At 46.9% G+C, this 18,911-nt stretch overlaps 1 protein-coding gene across 1 annotated transcript in view; it reads left to right on the plus strand.

Moving 5' to 3' along the window:
• The window catches only part of KCNK17 (potassium two pore domain channel subfamily K member 17), a 47,774-nt gene extending 29,271 nt beyond the window's left edge, over positions 1-18,503 (plus strand). Inside the window, exons 3-5 of the mRNA XM_054021572.1 lie at positions 11,527-11,693; positions 13,940-14,108; positions 17,047-18,503. Of these exons, the coding sequence (XP_053877547.1) occupies positions 11,527-11,693; positions 13,940-14,108; positions 17,047-17,309 (599 nt within the window). The 3' untranslated portion in view covers positions 17,310-18,503. The remainder of the gene's footprint in view (positions 1-11,526; positions 11,694-13,939; positions 14,109-17,046) is intronic.
• Positions 18,504-18,911: the final 408 nt, after the last annotated feature.

The raw sequence follows: 18,911 nt of genomic DNA on the forward strand, positions 1-18,911 counted from the left end.
AATTAGGGTTCAGTAAGTTCCGTGTCAGCAGGCTCAGGGGACTTGGGCTAAGGGGCTGGTTAATTGCAGTGTAGACGTTTGGGCTCAGGCTAGAGCGCAGGCTTTAGGACCCTGGGGGGTGGGAGGGTCCCAGAGCTCGGGCTGCAGCCTGAGCCCAAACATCTATACTGCAGTTAAAGAACTCCTTAGCCCGAGCCTTGCAAGCCTGAGTCACCTGGCATGGGCCATCTGCAGGTGTCTAATACTTATTCCTGCCTTGAGTGCAGGGGACTGGACTAGATGACTTCTCGAGGTTCCTTCCAGTTCTTTGATTCTATGATTTCCACGATTTCTAATTGCAGTGTAGGTACCCCTAGATTCCAAGGTCAGAAGGGACCATTGTGATCATTTATTCTGACCTCCCGTATAACACAGGTCATAGAACTTCCCCAAAATAATTCCTAGATCCCATCTTTTAGAAAAACATCCAGTCTTGAGTTAAAAAATTGCCAGTGATGGTAAATTGGTCTGATAGTAAAAATTTTAACACTGAAAGTAATTATACCTTATTTCCAGTCTGAGTTTGTCTAGTTTCAACTTCCAGCCATTGGGTCATGTTACACCCTTCTCTGCTTGACTGAAGAGCCCATTATTAAATATTTTCCCCATGCAGACTGTAATCAAAAGTCACCACTTACCCTTCTCTTTGTTAAGCTAAATAGATGGAGCTCTTTGCATCTGTCACCATAAGGCATGTTTTCTAATCCTTTAATCATTCTCGTGGATCTTCTCTGAACCCTTTCCAATTTATCAACATCCTTCTTGACTTGTGGACACACTATTCCAGCAGTGGTCATACCAATGCCCAATACGGTGTAAATTAACCTCTATACGCCTATTTGAGATTCCACTGTTTATGCATTCTAGGATTTCATGAGCTCTTTTGGCCACAGCATCACACTGGCACCTCATGTTCAGCTGATTATTCACCATTCCCAAAACCTTTTCAACATCACTGCTCCCCGGGATAGAGTCCCCCATCCCGTTAGTATGGCCTGCATTCTTTATTCCCAGATGTATACATTTACATTTAGCCATATTACAATTCATATTGTTTGCTTGCACCCAGTTTCCCAAGCAATCCAGATTGCTCTGTAACAGTGACCTGTCCTCTTCATTATTTACCCATCCCCAAACTTTTGTGTCCTCTGCAAATTTTATCAGTGATGATTTTTGTTTTCTTCCAAGTAATTGATAAAAACGTTAAGTAGTGTAGGGCCGAGAACCAATCTCACTGGAAACCCACCTGTTTCACGATTCCCCATTTCCAGTTACATTTTGAGACCTATCAGTCAAAATTTCATGAGTTTTAAGTCAACCTTGTGATTGTTGAATGCTTGGCAATGGCAAGACTGTAAAAGTTACTCACACGAGTAGGCATTTGCGGGATCAAATGCTTGACATTTAATTCTGTGAATCCTGTTGGTACTGTACATTATATTATAGTAATGCCCACTAGATGGCCGTATAGTGTCTAAGGGAAAAATACAGGTGGCTGGTCATAGAGCCCCTATGTTTGAGATAGGGTGACCAGATGTCCCAATTTTATAGGGACAGCAGGGCTGGCTCTATGCACCAGCAAAGCAAGCAGGTTCTTGGGGCGGCACATTTGCAGGGGCAGCATTCGGGCCATCCTTTTGGGGGGGGGAGGCTGTGGGCACTCACCCAGGTAGACACTGTCCCAGCCCCCAAGCTGACGCTGAAGTCCAGGTGGAAGAGCCGCAGCGGTTGGCCAAAGCTGGCCCTGAGACTGGGGTCCAGCAGCAGCAGCGCGTCGTGCACGGGAGGTGCCCTGGGGCTGCCGTGGTTCGTGCCACCGGCCATGGCCGAGCCATCCCGCGGGCTCCAACATGTGGAGCATGGGACACTTGGGCTGGGGGCTGCCCCGCAGGGCGCACAGAGCCGCCTGCAAGTGCCGCAGGGCGGCCACCCCCAAGCGCCGCAGCCGGGGCTGGGCGAAGCAGCCTGAGCCACCCAGGGACTGCAGCAGGGTGGCCAGGAGCAGCAGCAGGGCCATAGAGGGGACCGGTGCCCGGGGCGCTGCCGTGCAGGGCCCACGTCTGGCTCTCCGGGGCTCCGTTCCCCGCTGGCCGTTCCCTCTGAGGCTGCCCTGCCCCGGCTCCTCAGCCCCCTGCTGGGGCAGTCCCCCCGGCTCTGCCCTCCCAATTACTGGCTGGTCCTGGAGGCAGGAGTCCCAGCTGAAGGGACCCTGGGCTGAGGCGTGGCCCGGGAGCCCCACTCCTTACCACAACCCTGCCAGCGCCAGACTGGCTGGAGGTGAGGGGGGAGTGGGCAGAATCAGGGCCCCCCTGGGCGCCGGGAAGGAGTCGGGTGAATGCAGCCTCCGCCCCTGCTAGCGTCATGAGCGAGATGCTGATGACCCGCACTGGGAGCGAGTTACCAGTGACCCAGGGCTGGGGCAGCAGGAGGGTGCAGGTGGGGACGGAGAGCCCAGGGCTGGGGTGACGGGGGTGCGGGTGGGGGGAAGGGTACTGGTGGGGGGGAAGGGGAGGAACCCAGAGCTGGGGCGGCAGGGGATGCGGGTGTGGGGGGAAGAGCTCAGGACTGCGGCAGCAGGGGGGTGCAGACGGGAGCTCAGGGCTGGGGTGGGGGGCAGCCAAAAAATTTTTTGCTTGGGGTGGCAAAAAACCTAGAGCCAGTCCTGAGGGACAGTCCCGCTTTTGGGGTCTTTTTCTTATATAGGCTCCTATTACACCCCACCCCCCACCCCAGTCCCGATTTTTCACACTTGCTATCCGGTCACCCTAGTTGGAGAGCGCTGTCCATGTTTATGCAAGTTCTGGAGACATCAGAAGGTGTTACTAGGAAGGAAGCATGGTCCCAGACCTCAAGGCTTAGGTAAGAATGAGATGGACTCTTCAAAGCATGTAAAGAGACAAGGTCCCCTCTCAAAGAACTTGCTGTCAGGCTCAGAGAAATGTAATGTACAGGGTGACGGTTCTGATGCAGGACCATGCTGGGACAAAGTCATGGGAGATCAGCACAGAAGCGTTTAGGAGTGGTTTGGAAGACGAGAGAGGTTGTCCCCAGCATAGGCAGCAGTATGAAAGAAATCGTAGGTATGGAGTGAGAGGAGAAGTTGGATGGAATTTACCCCTCACATTCAGGGTGTTGCTAACTCCTCCTGCTTCTTCCTCCACAGCTTCTTCACATCTTGCTGCCCACACCCTTGTCCTTGCCTTGATGATCTCCCACCTTGTAATCCTTCTGGCCTTCCCATCAGCTCCTGGCTCCCCTCCAGTCTGTGCAAAATGCCACTGCCAAATCCACTGCCCTCACCCACAGCTCTGTTCATTTCTCTCTCTCTCTCTCTCTCTCTCTCTCTCACACTCACACACACACACACACACACACAACTCTGCATCGCCTTCAGCACCTACTTCAAACACCATGTCCCCTTGCTCAAAATTCTGCCAGCTCAGAACCCTCTGCTTCTCCTCCCTGTTGTCCAACAATCTCCTCTTCAGACCCTGCATGCCAGTATTATCAGTTCTTATGATATTTGGTGAGTTCCTTAAAGTCTCAGCTCCTGGAGTCACGAGATAATGAGAGACTCAACTTTTGTTTAAAAAGACAAAGTAAGTTTCTAGACCTTACAGCTGCTGAGAAAAGCTTGAAAGCATGATCCCTGAAGGCTCAAAGACCAGAAGGGAGATAAGAACCTCAATTTTTTCATGTTTAGAAACTAGTGTTTTTAGGCCAATCTTGTTATTTTTATGGGGCCTGACTCATGATTTTTGAATGCTTGTGGTTGGGAGTTTTGGCACTCTACCAGTTCCACCTCTCCCCTCATCCTTTAGTTTTTTTGTGTACCTCTGGGCCTTTTCACCTGCTGTCCCTTACATCTGGAATGTCCTCTTTGATCTTCCACAGAGCTTCCATTTCCTTCAAATCCTTTTGCACACCTCCCCTCCCTTTCTCAAAACCCTCCCACAATAATTCTCTAGGTCCCTTTAAAAACCGTAGCAATAAATACATGATCATACAAAAAGGACTAATGCAGCAAACCTTATCCCCCAAACAGCTCTATAACCTGCTCTGTGTGATGCATCCTCCCCCTCATTCATTACCCACTCCTGCTCCCAGCATGGCCTCTCTTGCCATGATCAGTACAGACTCAGCTCTTCAGGGCAGGGACCTTGTACCTATATGGGCTATATACAAACACTGAAGCAGGTTCGGAATGGGGAAGTGTGTTCAAGATGAAGATGAGAAGCTTGAATTTGATGCAGAAGAAGCAAAGGAAGCCAGTGAAGGGATTTGAGGAGAGAGTGAATTTTGGGGTGCATCTGTGCCAGCCTTTGTGGCACCTCTTGTTCACTTAATGCAGTGAAGGTACCATGTGCCACTGGATCCCAGAGCCCTAGGACTCAGCACTGTCTCAGGTAGGGGGGCACTTACCCAGGGCTTCCTTTACACTTTCTATTCACAAAGCTAAGCTGTGTCTTGCATGAGTTTCAGTGAGACCTTTTAAACATAAGATGGACGCAGTGAAAGTGCCCCTTGTCCATTCTCCCCACCCCCATCTCAGGCATGAGGGAAGAGCTGCAAATGTACATCAAAATAAATCCCTTTTGTCCTCCCCTGCTCCTCTCCCAGTGCTCATTGACGCAGATGCAAGAAGCAGGCTGCAGGAAGAGGACAGTCAGAGGTGGTATTTATGGCTCTGCCACAGACAGCCCGGTGGGACTGTCAAAGGCCAGCTCAGATCTGTGGAATCATGAAATTCCTGGCAGCTCTGGAACACTGTGCCAAGCAAGTGCTCTTCCGTGCTTGTCTATCTCTGTGTAACTGTCTTCCTGTGGCTTCCCAGCAGGTAGTGGAGTTCCCCGGTGAGCGGAAGTATTCCAGTTAGAGCTGGGCCTTTTTTTTTTGGACAAAACATTTTTTTGGCCAAAAGAGGCTGATTGGGGTCAACTGAAACATAAGACCCACTTGCATCTGAAGAAGTGAGGTTCTGACCCACGAAAGCTTATGCTCCCAGTACTTCTGTTAGTCTCAAAGGTGCCACAGGACCCTCTGTTGCTTTTTATAAGACCATATGAACGCCTATATTGGGTCAGATCAATGGTCCATCTAGCCCAGTATGCTGTCTTCTGAGAGTGGGCGGTGCCAGATGCTTGAGGGGGAATGAACAGAACAGGGCAATTTATCAAGTGATCCATCCCCTATTGTCCAGTCCTAACTTCTGACAGTCAGAGGATTAGGGGCACCCAGAGCATGAGGTTACGTCCCTGACCATCTTGACAAATAGCCATTGATGGACCTAGCCTGCATAAATTTATCTAATTCTTTTTTGAACCCAGTTATACATTTGGCCTTCACAACATCCGCTGGCACAGGTTAACTGTGCCTTGTGTGAAGAAATACTTCCTTTTGTTTGTTTTAAACCTGCTGCCTATTAATTTCATTGGGTGATCCCTGGTTCTTGCATTATATGAAGGGGTAACTAACAATCTCTTTTTCACTTTCTCCACATCATTCATGATTTTAAAGATCTCTGTCATACTCTTCCTCCCCCCTCCCCTTAGATATCTCTTTTCTGAGCTGTCCAGTCCCAGTCTTTTTAATCTCTCCTCATATGGAAGGTGTTCCCTACCTTTACTCATTTTTGTTGCCCTTCTTTGTACTTTTTTCCAATTCTAATATATCTTTTTTGGGATGGGAACCACCAAAACTGCATGCAGTATTCAAAGTGTGGATGTACCATGGATTTATATAGTGGGATTGTGATATTTTCTGCCTTATCTATCCCTGGGGTTCTCAAACTGGGGGTCGGGACCCCTCAGGGGGTCATGGGGGAGTCGCAAGCTGTCAACCTCCACCCCAACCCCGCTTTGCCTCCAGCATTTATAATGGTGTTAAATATATAAAAAAGTGTTTTTAATTTATAAGGGGGGGGTTGCACTCAGAGACTTGCTATGTGAAGGGTCACCAGTAAAAAAAGTTTGAGAGCCACTGATCTATCCCTTCCTAATGGTTCCTAATACGGTTAGCTTTTTTGATAGCCGCCGCACATTGAGGAGATGTTTTCAGAGAATTATCCACAATGACTCCAAGAACTCTTGCTTGAGTGGTACCACCTAATGTAGCCCCCCATCATTTTGTCTGTAGCTTTGGGATTATGTTTTCCATTGTGCATTACTTTACATTTATCAATGTTGAATTTTATCTGCCAGTTTGTTGCCCAGTCACCCAGTTTTGTGAGATCCCTTTGTAACTCTTCACAGTCAGCTTTGGATTTAACTATTTTGAGTAATTTTGTGTCACCTGCAAACTTTGCCACCTCACTGTTTATCCCTTTTTTCATATCATATATTAATATGTTGAACAGCACTGATACCAGTGCAGGACCTTGGGGGTCCCGCTATTTACCTCTCTCCACTGTGAAAATTGACCATTTAATTCCTACCCTTTTTTTCCTATCTTTTTAATCAGTTACTGACCTATGAGAGGACCTTTCCTCTTATCCAATGAGTGCCTACTTTGCTTAACAACCTTGGTGAGGAACCTTGTCAAAGGCTTTCTGAAAGTCCAAGTGCACTATTTCCACTGGATCACCCTTGTCGATATGCCTGTTGACCCCCCTCAAAGAATTCTAATAGATTGTTGAGGCATGATTTCCTTTTACAAAAGCCATGTTGACTATTCCCCCATATAACATGTTCATCTGTCTGATAATTCTGTTCTTTACTATAGTTTCAACCAATTTACCTGGTACTGAAGTTAGGCTCACTGGTCTGTAATTGCCAGGATCTCGTCTGGAGCATTTTTAAATATTGGAGTCACATTAGTGATCTGCCAGTCATCTGGTACAGAGATGATTTAAGCAATAGGTTACATACCACAGTTAGTAGTTCTGCAATTTCATATTTGAGTCCCTTCATAACTCTTGGGTGAACACCATCTAGTTCTGGTGACTTATTACTGTTTCATTTATCAATTTGTTGCAAAAGCTCCTCTACTGACACCTCAATCTGGGACAGTTCCTCAGATTTGTCACCCAAAAAGAATGGCTCAAGTGTGGGAATCTCCCCCACATACTCTGCTGTGAAGATGGATGCAAAGAATTAATTCAGCTTCTCCACCACAGCCCAGTCTTCTTTGAGTGCTCCTTTAACACCTTGATTCTCCAGTGACCCTATTGTTTGTTTGGCAGGTTTCTTGCTTCTGATCTACTTAAAAAAAATTTGCTGTTAGTTTTTGTGTCTTTTGCTAGTTGCTCTTCAAATTCTTTTTTGGCCTGCCTAATTATACGTTTATACTGACTTACCAGAGTTTATGCTGCTTTTTATTTTCCTCAGTAGGATTTTGATTTCCAATTTTTAAAAGATGTCTTTTTGTCTCTAACTGCCTCTTTTACTCTGTTTGGCCATGGTGTCTTTTTTGTTGTTGTTTGGTCCTCTGTGGTTTTTTGTTTGTTTGTTTTGTTTGTTTAATTTGGGATATACTTATAGTTTGAGCCTCTATTATGGTATTTTTAAAAAGTTTCCATGAATCTTGTAGGGGTTTAACTCTTGTGACTTTTCCTTTTAATTTCCATTTAACTAGATGCGTTATTTTTGTGTAGTTTCCCTTTTTTTGAAGCCAAATGCTAATGTGGTGGGCTTCTTTGCCGCGCGCACACACACACACACACCCCCCTCTATTACTGATTGATTCAGCTATATTCACCTCTTGGGCCAGATCCTGTGTTCCACTTAGAACTAAATCAGGAATTGCCTTTATCCTTCCGAGATTCCAGGACTAGCTGCTCCACGAAGCTGTCATTAATGGTGTCTAGGAACTTTATCTCTGCATCCCATCCTGAGGTGGCATGTTCCCACTCAATATGAGAATAGTTGAAATCCCACATTATTATTAGGTTTTCTGTTTTAGTAGCCTCTGTAATCTCCCTGAGAATTTCACAATGACTGTCACCATCCTGCTCATGTGGTCAGTAGTATATTCCTGCTGCTATATTCTTATTATTCAAGCATGGAATTTCTATCCATAGATATTCTATGGTACTGTTTGATTCACTTAGATTTTTACTGAATTTGACTCTATGCTTTCTTTCACATATAGTGCTGCTTCCCATCAGCGTGACCGACTCTGTCCTTCCTATAGGCTTTGTACCCTGGAATTACCATTTCCCATTGATTATCATCATTCCACCAAGTTTCTGTGATGCTTATTAGATCAATATGCTCATTTAATACCAGGCACTCAAGTTCCCCCATCTTAGTTTAGACTTCTGGCATTTGTATACAAGCACTTATAAAATTTGTCAATATTTAGTTATCTGCCTTCATGTGATGTAACTGAACGGGATTGTTTCGTTTGACTGTTTCTCTTCAGCTCCTACTTGTACTTTATTAACTTCTATCCTCTTCTCCTTAATAGGATATAGAGTATCCCCTTTAATAAATCCTCCCCTAAGGAATGTGTCTGTCCAAACCATGTGCTCCCTGCACCTGTCAGCTTTCCCTGAGTTTAAAAAATCCAGTACAATCTTCTTAATTATACATGTCAGCAGTCTGCCACTAGCTCCCTGGCTGACCTTGGTCAAGTCACTTCACTGCCTTCATTCCCCCACCAATTCCTATACAAGGGCGATAATCACGACTTTCCACCTTTGGCAAACACTTTGAGATCTACATGCTAACTGCTCCTGTTACTGCAGACTTGGCTCAGATGGACACATGGCAAAAAGCCACACAGAAAGCTTGAAAAAACGCTGGGATTGACAGTGGGACAGAATTTCAAAGGCACAAAGGGGAGTTAAGCACCCAACTCCCCTAGGATTTTGGTGTGTGTTGGACAATTAACTGCCCTTTGAGCCTTTGAAAATTGGCCCCATTGTCTGTAAGGAGGCATGCAGGCTAGCCTGGGCACACTGATAACTTGTTAGGCGCCTGAGAGCTGCATCTAGACTACAAGAAACAGCCAACTGCAGCGCCCGTCATCTTCAATGTGGAGATGCCACTACCCTGACTGAGCGGGTGTGACAGGCTGGTGTGTGTAATGAAGATAAGGGGATTGCATAGCAATGCTCCTGGGGCCACACTTCAGTCTCCCCTTGTCAAAGAGCTCTCAGTGCTCAAGCATTTCTGAGGTCAATGGGGGAAGGGCACTCAGGAAAGTTAAGCGAATGAACTGAAAATGTGAATTTAAAACAGATCAATTAGATCCCATTAAATCTCTATGTGGACACTCTCACTCTGAAATGAAGTGGCCTTAGACCACTTCAGTTTAATTCAGGGAATGAACTAGGTGAGTTAAGCTAAAGCCACTTCTGAATAAGAGCTTCCACATGGATTAAATCAATGAGTTTTAATATAGGCACTTTAACAGCACACCTTCGGTTCATTTGACTTACACAATGATACCCAGGAAAGCTAACACATGCCCTAAGTGAGATGACAGCATCAGGTTTGGGTGGCACAAAGGCCCTATCTAGATTGCAGTTAGGTCTGGTTTTGGAGACAGTACAACCCCCATGTAGATGCACTGCTCTGGTGTAAGGCAGAGCTTGCACTAGTGCAGCCTACTTACTGGGGTCAGTCCCAGTTTGCATTGGTGCAGTGTTCACCATAGCACTACCTGGCTGTGTTTACACTGGTACTAATTTGCCTAGTATAGCCAAGCCCAAAGGGAAAGGTGGGTCTGATCTGAGATAGGTTCGGCCTCCTCTCGGGTTGCTCTGTTTCCCAAAGTGAGCCTACCAATATAGTCCTTCCTACCTTTGCCAGCTTTTCCTCTCACACTGCACTAAGGCTATGGAAAGCTTTAGTGCTGGAATGAGAAATCAGGGAGGAAAAAGAAGAGCTGCCCAAGCCAATACACAACCTTTCTTAATTTTAAACAGGGTAGGAGAGGAAACTCAGGGCTGGCTAGTTATATAGATATGCATTGGGTCAGCATGACTCCTGTTTGAGTTTCAGCTTTCCTGGCTAAACACCTCCCAGCTCTGTCTCCTCAGGGCCTGTGAAATGCCCTGGGTCTAATGTCCAGGAGAGAATCTGAAACAGTCAGAATTTGCAACACGCCCAGGAATAGACCCTACCATAGAAACACCCCACATGTTCTCTCATAGGTAACCTACCCTGCCCAAACCATCTAGCACCCTCTTTTATCACGTGCCTGGACCTCTTTAACTTCTTGCTCCCTTCGCTCTGTACAGAGCTACAGCTTGTGCAAGGGACTCTATGGACAATTGCATTTAAAAAAATCTCTGCTTAAAGAACATTAAGGTTGCAAAGTCAAGTACCCAAACATTAGGAAATGCCTGTGCAACCTTAAAGCAGCACTCATGGACATGTGCATTGTGATAGTTGTTAATTAGATGATCACATACTGTTTTTTTCTCCAAGACCCCTGCCTCCTGCAAGGGACCGAACTTTAGAGCTAGCCCTTTGAAGAGCTGTTCTTCACCTGAAATATCAGAAGGTGTTAAGTGCCGTGTATGTTAAAAGCTGGTCCTGACAAGTGATTCAGGGTCAACAAAGCAAAGGAAGGTATAGGGGACCCTGGATATGGACTTGGGTTGCTAACCCAGGCTGAAGCAGTTGGCACCACATTTTCACTACTGCTGTTACCTGCAGGTGCTAGATTAAAACAAGCATGGGTGTGCTTACCTGTGCTACATTCACATCTTCATTTGCTGCATAGACCTGTCCTCACACCTAAAACTACTCCCTAGAGGGGCATGTCCTCCAGATACTGAAGATCGGGGCGGGGGCGGGGCGGGGAGATGTTGGTTCTTTTGCAGGGGGATAAAGACTTTCAATGCAGTTTAGGCTTCTAAGTGACAAGGCCACTTTTGAAAATGGGACCTAGGTTCATTAGCCACATGGGCACTTTTGAAAATGTTACTGTGTCACCCCGTCACTTAACTTAAAGGCATCCTGCAAAGAGAAACAAAAATTGCATGTAACTTTTATTCCTCTTTCTTATAATGTAAACAAAGCAAGAGGTGCACAAGCCTAATTGTGTTTGTTTCTGAGTCGTGCTTCAAAAGAAGAGGCCAAAATTTATGTAGTGTCTAAAGCCAAGCAATGTTTTATGATCTAGATAGTCTTCTACTGACAGTTGTCTAACAAATCCTATTCCCAATGCCACACTGACGTCAATAATACTCACTCCAGAACAAAGAAGTAAATATTCCTGTCAAATCCCTGGCTTGGGCAGTGGGTAAGGGGAGGAAATTCAGAGACTGGCAAATGGAAATGGGGTGGGTGGGGGGGGAATTGGCAAGGAAAGATTTTATTTTCCAGCCTCTGAGAGGATGTCCCAAACAATGGGGAGTAATAAAAATTATACATGGGGTGGGGAGGCTGGCATGGTCCCTTTAGAGTGGGACCATGCCAGCCAATGGGGTGACCTCCCATTCCTAGGGTAAAAGATGGAGGTCTAGATCTGTGGGGGAGGAGGGCAGGCAGAGAGTGCATCAGAATTTACCCTGCTCTGATCCTTTCCTGCCAGGCTATGGGAACCTGAGCCCCAACACTGTGAGTGCTCAGATCTTCTGCATCTTCTTTGCCCTCTTTGGGATTCCTTTGAACCTCATCCTCCTGAACCGGATTGGGCACCTGATGCTGTCTGGAGTTCAGCGATGTGCCAAGCGCCTGGGGGAGAAGTTGCACTGGCAGGTAAGCAGTCTGGCCATAAGCGCCTGATCCACACATTAAGGTGGAGGGGTTGTCTGGTTGATGGGGGTGAATTACCCAATAAGGGAAGCAGTGATTACTCTGCATTAACCTTTGGTTTATAGGAGCCAAATCATCTGTACTGATATCACAAGGAGCTGTTAGTTAATTGATAGCTTTACTTACTGTTCTGATGAACAGCTTCCCCTATAGCAAACTTTTGGGCCTGAGAGCCACATCTGGGTGGGCAAACTTTTGGGCCAGAGAGCCACATCTGGGTGGGGAAATGGCATGCAGGGCCATGAATGTAAGGCTGGGGCAGAGGGTTGGGGGTGCAGGAGGGGGTGTGGTGTGCAGGAAGGGGCTCAGGGCAGGGGGATGAGGTGCAGGAGGAGTGTGGGAGGGGCTCAGGGCAGTGGGTTGGGGTGCAGGAGGGGTGCGGGGTGTGGCAGGGGGTTGGAGTGCGGGGAGGGGTGCGGGAGGAGGCTCAGGGCACGGGGTTGGGGTGCAGAGTGCAGGAGGGGGCTCAGGACAGGGGGTTAGGGTGCAGGAGGGGTTCGGCATGTGCAATTCCAAATACAGTCTGATTCTCTCTGTCACAAGAGAGTTCCCTCCACTGTTTCTCTGTTCTGTTGTTTACTAGCTAATCTCAAAGGAGCCATTCCTCCCTGACATGGACCCTATTGAATCCCTGACATGGAACTCAGAAATATACATTGCATACCCAGACGTTTTAAAATATACAACATATATTTTCCTGGAGGTGGGAAAGAATTTCTGTCAGAGACACATGCTACTAACACATTTCAACTTTAGGCTGTGCTATAAGACCCTGAAAACTGACTGATAGCAGAAGTGCTGATACTGCCTTCTCTACAGCAAAAGTTTTCCACTGGCGATCAAGGGACATCTGGTGATACACAGCAAACTGGTTTATCCTGGGTTGTCACTCCTTGTCTTCAGCTGCAATAAAAGAAGCTAGTAGTACATTAAATACTTCCCTAATTCTAATATCCCATTACTATTATGGGAAGTAATAGTGGTAGTTGCCACAGAGATGCTGGGTGAAATCCTGATCCCACTGAAGACAATGGGGGATTTGATATCAGTGGAGTCAGGATTTCACCCATGTGTGTGATCACAAATGGGATGGGAGGTGATCCACATGCAGGCCCGGCTCCACGCACCAGCTTAACAAGCAGGTGCTAGGGGCGGCCAAGGGAGAGGGGCGGCACCTGCGGCAATTTGGGGGCGGCAGGTCCCTCACTCACTCTAGGAGCAAAGGACCTGCCGCCGAACTGCCGCCGCCGATCGCAGCTTTTTTTTCCCCCCCCCCCAATTGCCACTGCCGGTCGCGATTGTGATCGTGGCTTTTTTTGCTTGGGGTGGCAGAAATGCTGGAACCGGCCCTGTCCACATGACTGTGACCATGAAGGGCAGTGTCCACAAGCTAATCTCTATATTAACAACTGGTCTCCAAGAAGAGAATGTTTGCAGCTCCCTGCTCTGTAGCACTGTGAATGGTGCCATTGTCCTCCTATAAATAAAAGGAGAAAAATGCCCTAAGGCAGGGGTCGGCAATCTTTGAGAAGTGGTGTGCCAAGTCATCATTTATTTACTGTAATTTAAGGTTTCGCATGCCAGTAATACATTTTACATTTACTGGGGCCGGGACCCCGGCTGGCAGAGGCCAGCGGACAGAACCCCAGACCAGCAGTGGGGGCGGCAGACTGAGCTGCTCGGCCCGCTGCCGGTCTGGGGTTCCGTCCGCTGGCTCCTGCCAGGCAGGGTCCCAGCCACCGGCCCCACTCAACCTGCTGCCCATCTGGGGTTCCGTTCATCCAGGCAGGCAGCGGACTGAGCGGGGCCGGCGGCCGGGACCCCAGCTGGCAGTAGAGTGCCACTCAAAATCAACTCGCCTGCGCCTTTGGCACGCGCGCTGCAGGTTGCCGACCCCTGCCCTAAGAGGTTCTTCTAACTGAGACTTGTGGGCAAAGGGCTTGTGATGTCCCTTTGCACAGGGTGAACTTTGCCTGGCCTGGACAAGACAAAAATCTTTGGTTCTGGCCCAGCCAACTCTGCTCATGCCATTGGATGCAGTGCCTGAGCTAGATCATCAATCTTGTCTTGACCGCACACGTGTCTATCAACTTCAGCGACGTGCTCAAGAAGTGCTGAGCCCTCTGTTTGCTGTCTGCTCTACTCTTCCAGCTTTATATCTGGTGGGATTTTCTTTTCTGTTTGACTAGGAGGCAGCAACCATATTGACAAGGACCTGTGCGCTGGTGACTGGCTTGTTGCTGTTCCTCCTGCTACCCCCATTTCTGTTCTCTGTGATAGAAGGCTGGACCTATGAAGAAGGATTCTACTATTCCTTCGTTACCCTCAGCACAATAGGCTTTGGAGATTATGTGATTGGTAAGTAGCTGGGATTTCATCACTCTCACCTAATGGAAGCCAATAAACAGTGTGTGGCATACTGGAGACCCATATGGCAGTTTTAACCTTTTAAAGATTCCCAGGACTGACAAATGCACTGTGGTAGGTGGCTGACTTGGAAGGGTCATAGAGAGCCAGGTCATGCATGGTGACTCCTTTGTATGGCAAGAAGTGGAAAGCAATCTCTTCAAGTCCTTCTGCATCTAGCCACCCTGCGCCTTGTGAGACCAGAACTAGTCAGAGGATTATAGCCTTCATCGTGAGGTCTGATATTAAAATGTGCTGTAAGCAATGTCAAACCTCGACACCTAGAGCATTTTGTCTCGTCCTGATCCTACTCTACAAACAGATTGTCACTACCTTCTCCTCTGTCAAATCCAAGAGACGCCTAGGTTTAGACTGTCAGGCAGCAGGGGCAGGGTGTTCGCAGCTTCCAAAACCCTTTGCCAGAGGAAACAGACTGAGCCCAACCCTAACTGTGTTCAGATTGAAACATAGCACACGCCTTTTTGATAAAGCTTTTCCAATTGAAAACACGAGATATAGAAGCACGCACACCCCTGAAGGCCTGGGAAAGAGAGGAAAACATCTTTTTATAGACTCTTTTCCCCTCCCCCACACCCCATTTGTTCAAAACTCTTGTTTGGTGCTTAATTGCTTTAGTGATGGGCACCTTTGACATAGAGACAGGCAATCAGATTTTACTCCCCATCTTATGCAGAGGCTTGACTGCTGAGGAGCTCTGTAAGCTGCCTTCCATAACCAGCCTAATACCATAAGAATATTGGGCTCAATACAGGAGTAACTGGATAAAACTATGGCCTGTCTTACACAATAATGGTGCCTTAAAATCTATAACTCTACACTCCCGGTCAACCCTCCTGCTGTACGGATGCTGCAACGTGGCTCACATCCTCTGTCTAATTGGATTGTTCCAAACGCCTTACCCATCAGGTGAACTCCTGTGGACAGGAAAGCTTTCTCCATGGATCGAATGGTCCATCGCGTTGCCGTTTTCACTGCTTTTTGCAGAAGCCATTTTGCTAATGGCTGTTAAACCTCAGGGTAAAGTTCGCACTGGTGAAAGGTTCCTGATTGACAGCCAAGGGAACCTACAAGGGTCTCTCTGGCTGAAATTCACCTTTGTGCAGAAAGCTGGTGCGAAGTCTATGGGTTACTTAAACCCCATGCTTAAGTGGGACGCAGGTGGTGCATAGGTTTTGCATTCATCTCTGCGTAGGGCTGAATTGCACCCTTGATGCACAGACTGGGAAGAATGAAGGCAAAGTGGCAGGCTTGTTTATTACCAGGATTGGGCTATTTACAAACCAGTGGAGATTACTCAACATTAAATAAGTAAGATGATTATAAATGACCTGGCACCAGGTGAGAGCTGCCTGGAAACTTTGCTGTGCTGGTATGTTTTTTTTTTAATTCTGCCATTTTGTATCCTTTTCCGTCATGTTTGCACAGCCCATGGGTTTTCTGTGGTGAAAATGACAAACCTTCCCATTAAAAATGAATGCTAGGAGCCAAGCGGCGATAAACAAAACATTAATGCAAGCACTTTATCTCCTGCTTGTGATTTTAATCTAGTGTATATTTGTGTCTGTGAGCAGATGCCTTTCCCAAACTGTTTTCTCAACAGAGGCCATGGAGGAGGTAGAAACCAAACTCACCCCCTTTCTGGGGTTTGGCTTTATTATATTCCCATAGCACCTAGGAGCCCTTGACAAACAGATGGTATCTGCCCAAAGAGCTTACAATCTAAGTAACCACGAAATCAACCAGAGGTAATATAAAGTTCAGTTCAAACCTTCTCCCCAGGCTTGTCTGCTCCTAGGGTTTCTCCCAGAGGACTGCTCAGGCCTTACCTTAGATTCCCCCTCTCACCTCACTCATATGCCAGGTGGCTCAACGCGCACCTGTGAGTAAGCAGAAGCCCCTTACCCTTCTCCCCGTCAGGAACCCCTATTAATAGGGAAGGGTATTTCAAGCAAACACTGCCCTCCTGTGACAGTATTTTAGTGCTTAACAAAAACCGGAGGCAGATAAGATTATGTAAATGTAACCACATCCATGGGCCTGCCAGCAATTTCATTTTGAAAGTGGACCCAATTTTGGTTTTGGTTTTCTTCTTTATCGTCATATTTACAATTCACAGTGAATTATGAGCTGTTGCTGATAGCCATGAAACTTGTCTGTTTTACAGTGCCTGCCTGTCCATGAAACAGCTGGCATGTTCACATTTTGTACAGGGAGCAGTACCATTCTGTGATATTTCCACCAGGCTATACCAGCCAGCATGGAGAGTTGTAGCTGTCCCATATTTCTATCTAATCCATTACGTTTTTATACCACACCTGTCGCTGTAGTATCTGAACACCACTCTTGCCATCACAGGCACTGACTTTTCAAAGTGCCGGGAGGTGCTCGACCCCTTGCTCCATCCCTCTTTCTGCCTCGCTCCACTCCTGCCCCGCCTCTTCCTGCCCAGTTCCACCCCCCCTCCCTCAAGCATGACACGTCCTCTCTCCTCCCCCTTCCCCCTCAGCCTTCTGCACGCTGCAAAACAGCTTTCGCGGTGGGGGAGAGGAGGAGGTGCTGATCCACGGGGCCTGCCGGCGGGCAGGAGGTGCTGTGAGGGGAAGATGATAGGGGGGCTGCCAGTGCGTGCTCAGCACCCACCATTTTTTTCCCCCATGGGTGCTCCAGCCCTGGAGCACCCATGGAGTTTGCGCTTATGCTTGCCATGCTGCAGGGATGTAAAGCGTCCCTGGCTTTTCTGAGGGTTGCTGATGAGCAGACACCAACAATCCTTCCAAACCCAAGCCTCTGCTTTAGCTTTAGCTATAAAGTTTCTCTTACGGCACTCTTGGCCCAATGGCTATAAATGTTTGGGGTATTTTTCTTCCAGGGATGAACCCAGACCTCACCTACCCTTCCTGGTACAAGAACCTGGTATCTGTGTGGATCCTCTTTGGGATGGCCTGGCTGGCCCTGGTCATCAACCTGTGCATCACCTTGCTAGAGAACTCTAGTGACCTCTGCCAGTGCGGCAAGAAGAAGAGCAAAGAGCTGGAGCAAGAGTTAATGGATTGCAACAAAAATAGCAGCCCGAGGCCTGATGACGTGGAGAACTGCAGCAGCAAGGACACAAAACCTGAAGGCGCAAACTGAATGACGTGCACAGAGCTTCTCTGACGCAGTGTGAACTTTGCAGAAGGAACATCTGATGGGCTAGTCCTCTTTGGTGTGCCAGGAGTTGTAGCACCATTCTGCTTAGAATGCTTGGTGTAGAGTTCAGCCAGACAGCAGAATTGAGTTTGGGGAGACTCTACTGCGAATCAAGTGATTGAAACAAAATGTTGCATTTTCATATTTTGAGAGACAGAAGGGAAAACCAAAAGCACTTTTTAGTGCCACTGGCTCCAGGGCTTATTTCATCCCAATGATTACAAAGTCTGCTTTTGATCTGGACACAGACTGGATTGTAAATAGTTTGATAAATGGGAAAATCTGAAAAAAGAAATTGTTGTGAGATTCTCATGGCATAAAGACCACAGTGGTCTGTGTTCCTATTAGCCTACTGGCATATGCACTAGTACCTCCTGATGGATGGAATGCTAGAACTGCTCATGTGGCATTCTGTCAAGCTCATGAGACTGATCAAGGGGTTTCCTGTTGAAATAACTCCCCAGAAATCCTTTGTGCTGCTTAAAAAGAGCTTATGGATTCTAGTGCCTGGTACCCTTCGGATATACGTTCCCAGTCTTCTCATTCAGTCTTTCCTGCTGTGCTACCAGCATCCTAAATCATGCATTTTGAAAATCTGGTCTTTTAGCCCAGGTTTGAGATTTTGGATGAGTCACCCACTATCTGCATGGGACCCATGTTCAAGAAAAGCAATGGGCAGAAGAGAATGTGATGGATGTAAAAGGTAGTCTTTTGAGGTAGAGGGTTCAGCATTTAGAAATAGAGGGCCAGGAGCATGGCAATACAGATACTTGAGTTGTTCACCGTCTCCCATGGTCAAAGGTCCTGGAATGCTTCCAAAAAGTGGAAGCTATGACTGTCAAGTGATTTAAAAAAATTAATCGTGATTAACGTGCTGTTAAACAATAATAGAATACTTTATATAAATATTTTTGGATATTTTCCACATTTTCAAATGTATTGATTTCAATTACAAAGCAGAATACAAAGTGTACAGTGCTCACTTTATATTTTTATTATAAATTTCTGAACTGTAAAAATAAAAAATAGTATTTTTCAATTCACCTAATACAAGTACTGTAGTGCAATCTCTTTATCATGAAATTTGAACTTACAAATGTAGAATTATGTACAAAAATGCATTCAAAAATAAAGCAATGTAAAACTTTAGAGCCTACAAGTCCACTCAGTCCTACTTCTTGTTCAGCCAATTGCTCACACAAACAAGTTTGTTTATATTTGCAGAAGATAATGCTGCCTGCTTCTTGTTTACAGTGTCACCTGAAAGGGAGAACAGGCATTTGCATGGTACTGTTGTAGCTGGCGTTGCAAGGTATTTACATGCCAGACACACCAAAGATTCGTATGTCCCTTCATGCCTCATCCACCATTCCAGAGGACATGCATCCATGCTGATGATGGGTTCTGCTTGATAACAATCCAAAGCAGTGAAGTCCAATGTGGTGACGACGCAGGAAAGGAAACAGAACGCCAGGTCTGTGGTAGCTAGAGAGCTTTACAAGCCTCTTGCAAAAAGCCTCCCAGGAAAACTTTTCCTGGGGTTTT

Source organism: Malaclemys terrapin, chromosome 3 (assembly GCF_027887155.1).
Source record: "Malaclemys terrapin pileata isolate rMalTer1 chromosome 3, rMalTer1.hap1, whole genome shotgun sequence".
Classification (NCBI taxonomy): domain Eukaryota; kingdom Metazoa; phylum Chordata; order Testudines; family Emydidae; genus Malaclemys; species Malaclemys terrapin.